Genomic DNA, 9,121 nt, shown 5'->3' with positions numbered 1-9,121 from the left:
AGGACGGTGAGGTCGATGACTCAGAGCCCATCCAGTCCGACTCGTATGCCCAGCCGGGCTACACCCAGACCGACACGTACACCCAGTCGGGCACGCAGTCGAGCTACATCCAGTCCGACACGTACACCTAGCTAGGCACAAACATATAGCAGTAGGATTTGGCCACCGGATAGCAGGAGCAGGAGGAGGACGGCGAGGATGATGATTCAGATGAATTTGCTGCCGATCCAAAGAAGAAGGGTAGAGGAGAAAGCTTGAACATGTGGGAGGACAAGTTATCATGGATGCATGGTTGGCCACTAGCATCGATCTGATCCATGGCACAGAGCAAAAGGGCTCATCATTTGGGCTAACATTCACTCTTGGTTCCATGAACACTAGCATTTCGAACCCTACTCCGACGGTCTCATCCACAACCGTGGCGCAAAATCTCTCAACCATCGATGGTACATCATCCAAGAGGTCGTCACAAAGTATTGCGGTCACTTGAGGCAACTCATCACACGTTGGACAAGTGATGTGCAAATCTCTGAGCAAGTAAGTGTGTTCATCATTTGGCCGGGTATGCATTGTTGTCTAGAACATTTGGCCGGATATGCACATCGTTGGCCAGATATGCATCATTGTATTGGTCATTTATAGTCATTGACAACGTTTTATTTTGTAAGTTGGAGAAAAGAGTTTCATTATCATGCATTGTTGGTTGAAATTGAACAGACAACCCATGTGGATCCAACAAAAGAACCGCCCAAAAAGGTTAGAACAGGATTCTGGGGATAGAAGTGGGAGGAGAAGAAGGCGAAGCGAGAAGGGTCAACAGCCAAGTTGACAGAGAGATTCGAGGACACCTTGGCGAAGGAGGAGGAGGCATACTTCAAGCACTCCGATGTCAAGGAGAAAAAAAGGTCGAGAGATTTAACATGCTAATGGCGTCAACCGAGAAAAAGATCAAGCTCGTAGAGAGGAAGGCCTTGCTCGAAGAGAAGAAGGTTGAGATTGCAACCGCTTCAGAGGACACGATGATGTTGACCATGACGATGGAGGATTTAAATGGCGACAGAAGGATGATCGTGCAAGCCGTCCATTTCAAGATGTTGAAGCACTAGAAGGAAGAGTTGGAAGCAGAGAAGGAGGCAGCCGAGGCGGAGGCGAAGACAGATTGAGCATGGAGTCTCGGATTGTCGGTCCAGCAGGGCAGAAAATACAATTTTTCGCACGGACTACCGGGCTTATATTCTTTTGTGATCAGGCATGTAAAAACTAGGGATAGTGGCCCCTTTTTGGTTGTGACCGGGGCTGATGTGATCCGTCGCACATGTTGTGATCGGACGGATTTGAGTTTCAAATTGCCCATACTAATAGACATTTAGGGGATAATTTTGGATGGTTGGCTCACGTACCAATGTCCTCGGACTGGCCCTCGCCGGTCCATTGATAGATGCGGTGTCCGGTTAGGGGGGGGGGGTCATCGTTGGAGATGCCCTGGCCATTACAACTACTTTGCTAGAGGTTACAATCTCCATCATCCAGTTAATGTCTCTATCAAGAAATCCTTTTCTCGCAAACGAACATGTGGTTGGATGGTTAGGAGGACAGTGGTATCCTCAGCTCACTAGGGTTCAAGTTATGGGTGTTTGTGGCGACTTTGTCAATCTTAAAATGATGTGCCGACTTAGTCCCTCGGAGGTGCTCACAGGGATAGGGTGTGCGTGCGTTTATAGGTGTGAGTATATGTGCATATATATATATATGACCGTCTGCGGGTGCATTGGGTTAAAAAAAGGAAATCATTTTCTCTCTAACACAATTTTTTAAAGACCAGTTAATCATATCATACATTTTAAAAATCACTCCTATAAAGAAACATCATATAATTTTTTTTCTATGGATCTCATGCATGATTTCATGAAGTAGTACAACTCCATCCACGATGTATCTTCTTTGAATTGTTTGAAGGGCAAGAACTTCTTTGCCTTGAATCCTACACCTTGATGTATTGTTTGTGAGTGCACGATCGTCAAACGTCAATTATGTCTTGAATGGGTGGTACACCTTGAGGTCGGACTTGATGCCGGCGATGGACCCCGCGGCGGCGGCGAGGGAGATGGCGAGGCATCCGACGCTGAGCATCTGGAGGCACACCCACTGCGTGCTCCACTTGGGCACCTTCTTCTGCACCACGTACATCTCCACGGGAAAGTAGACGGTGAGCGGCCAGAACCCCAGCGCACCCAAGAACCCCACCACGTCGTTGAAGAAGGGCAGCATCATGGACACCACCGTCGTCGCCACCACGAACGCCGTCCGCCACGTCGCCCGGAACATGTTCACCTTGTACGTCCTGAAGAGCGGGACCTCGACCTCACCGGTGACGAACGTGGACTCCGGCCACCTCTTCGCCGCCCATTTCTCGACGAAGGCAAACAGGGGCTGGCAGTACACCTGGTACGCGCCGACGAGGTGGACGACGATGGCGGCGTTGGCCACGTCGAGGAGCCAGAAGGGCTCGTAGAAGCCGAACCCCGTCAGGAGGTTCCCCGGGGCTGCGTCGCCGAAGGCCGCGTAGCCCATGCAGCCGCAGAGCATGTAGAAGACCGTGGTCACCGCGACGCTGACCATGGTGGCGCGCTTCATGACCGTGGACTCTGACGGCGGCGGCGCCCGGATCGTATCCTGGATCTCGATGAGGATGAGGGAGTAGGAGTAGGCGAATGCGATGTCTCCGAACGCCTGCGTGCTGCGCCACACCTTCTGCATCGGCGTCACCGTGCCGATGCTGATGCCGGTCAGGCTACCCTTCACGCCTCCGTTTGCTGCATGCATGCAGACATCATTGGTTAACACATTGCTCAACCTGATCTAGGGTTTGCTTTCGTGGATTTATCAATGTGTATAAGAGTCACCTACCTATGACTTGGACGATGCCGAGGCCGAGGCCGATGGAGGAGTAGGTGAAGGACATGGCGGCGGCGAGCATGGAGAGCCAGGAGATCTGGTCGAAGTCGGGGATCTGGGAGAAGAAGACCTGGGCCACGCCAAAGATGATCATGTAGGGCACGCTGGAGACCTTGCAGGGGTCGGCGTGGCCGTTGCCGTGGAAGCAGTTTGCCCTCTTGATGGCCAGCATGCTGATGGAGGCGGCGATGGTGTAGCCGATGGCCACCCCGACGATGTTGGCGTACTGCAGCATCCCGCAGATCTGGACCTTGACGCCGCTGAGGTTGGCGTTGACGGCGTCCATGTAGGTGTAGTTGCGCTTGCCGGTGCTCTGGTCGCCGGATCGGTAGCAGTCGGCGAGCAGCGAGGAGGTGAAGTAGGTGACGAGGGAGAAGAGGAGCATGACAGCGGGGCCAGCCACCCAGCCGAGCTGCGCGATGGCCCAGCCCAGCGACAGCACCCCGGAGCCGATCACCGCCGTGATGATGTGCGAGCTCGCCGTCCACATCGTGCCTGCACACATCGGCATCGGTACGTACGTCAGAGTGAGAAACCAACACAATTAAGTACGCTCTATCTGTACGTACACCATGAGTGAGATGAGGCAGGGGTTTTATGTACCGGTGCGCTTGTTGCGGCCATCGTCGTCGAGCTTGGAGCCGGCGGTGTGGCCGAGCTCGGCGGCGGCTACCTCCATCGGCGGGTAGTAGTAGGTGGCCACGACCTTGTCCGCCATCCTTCTAGGCTTAACTGCTGCCAAGAGAAAAGAGAGGGTACGCGTGCAGGTGAGAACTATTAAGAGGAGGCCAGACCACAGTAAGTGCAGTGCACTCTGCGCGCTAGAGATGCGATCTTGTGCAGAGTGATCTGCCGAGACTGAGCGCGAGGTGGTGGTGGTGGGTGCCTGGCCTGCCTCTGGGCACCGAGGGCACGGGTGCAATTTATAGGAGGAGCCTGCCCTGCGTAAAGCGAGGGCCGACCCGGACCGGTCGGCGTTCAGGGACCTACCTGCATGCCTGTCTGTCTGCGTGAGTGCTGCGGCTGCTACCCGGTGGCTCGCGAGGACGCGGGAAGGCGCTGCTGCTAGTGCTCCGACTGGGAATTCAAACCTCCTAGAGTTGACGCATGTAATCTGTCTAATCCGCACATTTGCTATGGGTGGTTGACATCGACACGGTCGGCCCGTCGCCTTCCGGGAAGGATCCAACCAGCACCTTTTGGCTTTCGCCATGCCACCTCCCTCGTCTCTCCCCCGCGGCTCGGGCGACTCGGGTGGAAACCCTAAACCTAGCCGCCGGGCTGCCTCCATCCCTGTCCTCCCCTCCGTCGCTGCTTAAAAGCCGCCGGGCAAAGCTCCGGGCGGCCGACAACGGTGGCGGAGGTCCTCTTCCTCCCACGCCAGGATCAGGTGAGGCTCGTCACCCAACGGCGTCGGGGCGCTTCTCACGAATCTGGGTTGCGGCAGTGCGGAGGCGGTGGAGCTGCAGGGCGACGTGGAAGAGCGGGTGGTGCTGACTGCTCGGCGCGTCCGCGCAGTCACGAAGGCCATGGCTGCGGTGGCCAGCAGCGACGTCTGGCCTGGATCCGGGGCGGCAACCTTGGAAGGTGGCGGCAGGTGAAGCTCGGGCTTCCGACAGCGATATGGTGTGGTGCGGATCTGCGCTGGCGATCTGGTGGCTTTGGCTCTGGATTGGTTTGAAACAAAAAGGTGAGAAGCGTGCGGGATCCCTCTCGGCGGCTCCTGCGGTTTGGCAAGGTGGGGTGGTGGCCCTCATCCCAGGCTCTAGTGGTGGCACACGCAGGTAGTAGCCAGTGTGCCAGGGCTCCCACGGTGGCAGTGCTGTTGTGGATGGTTGCCGGATCTGGGCGGCTAGATCTGCGGCTTTGAAGAAGGTCTGGACAGCGCATAGGCTGTCAGTTGGATTTTCTTGGGACATATCCGGGTGAAAACCTAGTCTTTGGCCGGTGGCCGGAGCCGGTGATAGTAACGTCCTTAGCGTCGTTTCCTTCATGAAGGCATCATCAAGGTGAAGCTCCCAACTTCTCTTTTTTTTGCAGAAAACCCTTGATTAGTTGATCAGATCATGGTGACACTCTTGTGTCATTTTCCCCTTGGGTGTGTCATTCTTGGAGGTTTGCATTGGCTCAAGTGACCAGTGCATGGTTTTAGTGTTGGAGCGGCATTTCATGTCACGCATTGACTGAGGAGTCTCGGCGGCGTGGCGCAGCAGGGTCTTAGTGACAGATGTGTGATGATGGACGCGCGTTGGGAGGTGGCGCTGTCTGGTGCCGTGGTAGCCTCAATAGCAGGCCTGGCAAGGTCGATGCGTCAGTACCTACTTTGAAGATGGATCGGTGGAAGACGGCGGCGGCGGACTCTGAGAGTGCGCCGGTCCGATGTGTGGCCCAGGCCCGGTCATGCGATTTGGTTGGAGCCTCTGGCTTTAGATGTTAGGCTTGAGGATTGGGTATTCGGCTCGGACAATCCACACCGATTTATCAAGTGGATAGAAGTAGCGACAAATGTTGTCAAGATGACGGCTTTAAACTTATTAATGTATTACTCCCTCCGTTCCTAAATATTTTTCTTTTTAGAGATTTCAAATGGACTAACATATACAGACATATTTTAGAGTGTAGATTCACTCATTTTGCTCCGTATGCACGAAATCTCTAGAAAGACAAGTACTTAGAAATAGAGGGAGTACTTTGTAAGAGTATCTATAGCCGGACATGGAAAATCCGGTCCCTCAAACGCCCGCGGATGTGTTTGGGGCGTCCGCGGGCAGTGACCGGGCATGCCTTAAATTTTAACAGTTGCATCCAGACATCTCATACTAGATTTTCAAATCTATATAAATACATGCAAACTAAAATAAACCTACGTATTACGTCGATCACCTAGCTACTCGTCGTCGGATATGTCGACGATCTTCGTGCCTGACTCCGGCAGCATGGGCTGCAGCGGCAGCTCCGGCGGCTCCGGCTGCTTCGCTCCGGCCTCCTCTGCCTCTATCTCTGTGCCGAGTTCGACGAAGAGCGCATCGGACTTCACCTGCTCCCGCCGGAGGAACGCCCGGTTGGCCTCCACAAGGCCTCATCCTGTATGGACTCCAGGATGGCTTGCTGCTCCGCCATCTCATCGGACTCGGTGACGGCGAACTCCGCCTCCGCCTGCTCCATGTTGAAGCCCAACAGCTGCTGCTCGGTAGCTCTGGCTCCTGCTGCTCCGCCTCCTTCACCTTCACCGGAGCCATCTCCTCCTCCTTCTCCGGCTCCGGCGAGTCCATGCCGTTTCCTGCTGGATCATGGCGCTCCGGCGTCAGCATGGCATAGTAGGTGATCTTGCTCCGGACCATGGCGTAGTGCCGGAGCGTGGGCAGAGTGTCGGACCATGGGCAGAGCGCCGGAGCGGGAGAGGGAGGAGGTGGATGGGTTGGGGTTGCGGGACACCGACCGGCTTAAATAGCCGGGTTTGGTCTTGGGCAGCGAGCCGAAGCGACACCACGCGGCGTTCACACCGCGATAACGGACACAACAAGCGTCGGACCGCCGGATTTCCGGGCGTTTCCGCGTGGGACCCCGCCGTCAGACCAACGTGGTGGGCTTGCCCGGCACCCTCATATCCGCCCCATATTTAGGCTGGATATGAGGGGTGCCAGTCAACCAGAGCATTTGAGGCCCGTTTGAGGGCCCCTTCTGGCTAAATTATGACCGGTCAGTGACCGGGTGGGCCATCCAGACGTTTGAGGCCGGTTTGAGGCGCCCGGTTGTAGATGCTCTAAGGACTATATCAATAATTAAGAGCAACTCCAACGCAGGGACCCAAACGGACATGGATTTTGTCCGTTTTTTGTCCGTTTGGGTCTCCTGTCCGCCAAGCGGACATGGGACGGACACTGCAGGCATCCAACGCGAGAACGAAAAAGCGGACATAGCGAACATCAGGCGAGCGCGGACGAGGTGGCGCGGCGAGCGGGGCGGGCGAAGCGAGCGGCCACAGCGGGCAAGGCGAGCGGGCGAGGCGAGAAGCCGCAGCTAGCGACAGGGGCGAGCGACGGGCGGGGGTGAGCTGCGGGGCGGGCGGGGCGAGCGGCCGCGGCGGGCGGGCGAGCGGGGCGGGCGGCCGCGGCGTGCGGGGCGGGCGAGGCGAGCGGCCGCGGCGAGCGACGGAGGCGAGGGGCGGGCAGGGGCGAGCTGCGGGGTGGGCAGAGCGAGCTGCGGGGCAAGCTGCCGCTGCGGTCGCTGCGAGCGGCGGCGGGGCGGGCGATGGGAGGGCGGCGGGGCGGGCGGAGCGAGCTGCGGGGCGAGCGGCCGCAGCGGTCGTGGCGAGCGGCGGGGCGGGTGAGGTGGCCGCGGCGCGCGGCCGCGGCGAGCGACGGGGGCGAGGGGCGGGCGGCGGGGCGGGCGGCGCGAGCTGCGGGGCGAGCGGCCGCTGCGGTCGCGGCGAGCGGCGGGGTGGGCGAGGTGGCGCGGCTCACGGCGGCGCGCACAGGGAGGCGTGGCACATGGGTAGTCGCTGCTACATGGGACCAGGAGCGCATTCGAGTGGACGACAACGGTCGACGAGAGCGTCCGCTTCTGTCCGCTTCGTACCCATTTTTTCCTATATTTGGGCTAAATTTAGGTCGGGGAAGACAGCAGGCGGACACCCACGTTCGTTTGGGTCGTTTCGTTGGGCCATGTTTTGTGTCCCGATGACCCAAACAGACAAAATGGGTCTCTTCTTTAGAGTTGCTCTAATAAGATGACTGCATGCATCACACAGTGGTGTGGATTATCCTTTAAAAAAGAAATGATAAGCCCACTGCGCGAGGTGGTCAGTCAGCGGTGAAAGAGTATACCTACTTTGCACACTGGCCAGGCCACCTCGCCTCACTGTCGTGAGCACGTGATGCACGAAAAGCTATCTAGCGATAGAAATAGGAATTGCAAGTGTCTCGTACGTACGTGCTACCACTACTTGCTGCTCGTTACCTTTCTATATGCGGTAGCTGCTCTAGCTAGCTTTCTGCCCTTGTTACACGGTTGGTCGAGAGAGCTCGGTGACAACTGATCGCTCGTCGCGGTAGTGCTTCGTCTGCACTGACTGGCTGGGTGCTCCGTCGGGACCCCACGCCGTGCTGGCAATTCCGTCGGGCTTTCGTCCGTCCATCCTTTCTCCACTCGCATGGAATAGATATCTCTTCCTTTTCCCGCCCACTCGCATGGATGGTGAAGTGGTCCGGCCGCTATCTTACGTGTGTTGGATGGCTCTTGATCATCGTCGTATAAATAGTTCTTTATGACTCTGTGATATGAGATGGCTGCAGTACCATGATTGTCCAGTGCTCTTCGATTCGATTCTTCTTGATTCGTGGAATCATTCATTGCGTCCGGTTTTGACCGGCCCCGAACCTGTGGAGGAAAGCCGGCGAACGTTTTTTGTTCGGGTGTGCCTTTTTTTAAACATAAACGTCAGGAACGTCCGGCTTTAAATTAATAAAGTCCTCAACACAAGCAGCATGCACAAACAAACACACCAAAAGACCGAAACAAAGCTAGACAGCCAAGGTCTTAGGCATGCCATAGAAGGAAACGGCGGCGAAATAAAGTGCATTACATGGCAGATCCAGCCAAACTAACGAGCACGTAGGCTCGGGGTAAACCATGGCCAAAACCAAAAGGGCTGCCCATCCCTATGCGGCAGCAGATGGAGGTGACGGGGCTCGGGACGCCGTGTAGACAAAGCGAATGCGTGCTAGAGCTTGGCGGTGGAGATCAGAGTCCTGTTGTCGTCCCAGCGGTGCCCACTGCTGCAAAAATAAGATGCATTTGAAGATTACATCAGCGGGGTGAGAGGAAAACACTCCCTTAATAGTAAACTTGTTACGAATATGCCATAAGGCCCATAGCATGGCCGAAGCACACGTCCACATGATCCGGCGCGAAGAGCCCTGGACCGAAGCTAGGGATGACACAAGCTCAGAGCGTGAGCGTGGGTCCCAATCCACCCCGGCGGCCTCATGGATCGCGCTCCAAGCAAAGCGCGCCAACGTACACCGGAAGAACACGTGGTTAGCATCTTCCGGGTCGCCACATAACGCACAAGGACCAGAAGCAGGGCCATTGCGCTTAGCTATATTGATAGAGGTAGGAAGGCGGTCTTGGCATAGTTGCCAGAGGAAAACCTTAACCTTGAGCG

General features: G+C 56.5%; 1 protein-coding gene across 1 annotated transcript; it reads right to left on the bottom strand.

Moving 5' to 3' along the window:
* Positions 1-1,790: 1,790 nt before the first annotated feature.
* Positions 1,791-3,842, bottom strand: LOC123062947 (amino acid permease 3). Its single transcript, XM_044486650.1, has 3 exons — positions 3,559-3,842; positions 2,908-3,450; positions 1,791-2,813 (listed from the first exon to the last, which is right to left on the bottom strand). The coding sequence occupies exons 1-3, from the start codon at positions 3,671-3,673 to the stop codon at positions 2,029-2,031; spliced, it is 1,443 nt and encodes a 480-aa protein (XP_044342585.1). The 5' UTR covers positions 3,674-3,842; the 3' UTR covers positions 1,791-2,028.
* Positions 3,843-9,121: the final 5,279 nt, after the last annotated feature.

Source organism: Triticum aestivum, chromosome 3A, assembly GCF_018294505.1.
Source record: "Triticum aestivum cultivar Chinese Spring chromosome 3A, IWGSC CS RefSeq v2.1, whole genome shotgun sequence".
Classification (NCBI taxonomy): domain Eukaryota; kingdom Viridiplantae; phylum Streptophyta; class Magnoliopsida; order Poales; family Poaceae; genus Triticum; species Triticum aestivum.
Note: the sequence above shows the minus strand (reverse complement) of the source record. Positions and strands in the feature narration are given on the sequence as shown.

Coding starts and splice junctions, on each gene's coding strand:
- LOC123062947 (XM_044486650.1), bottom strand. CDS start 3,673: ATGGCGGACAAGGTCGTGGCCACCTACTACTACCCGCCGATGGAGGTA. Junction 3,451..3,558: donor TGGCCGCAACAAGCGCACCG/GTACATAAAACC, acceptor CGATGTGTGCAG/GCACGATGTGGACGGCGAGC. Junction 2,814..2,907: donor CGGCATCGTCCAAGTCATAG/GTAGGTGACTCT, acceptor GCATGCATGCAG/CAAACGGAGGCGTGAAGGGT.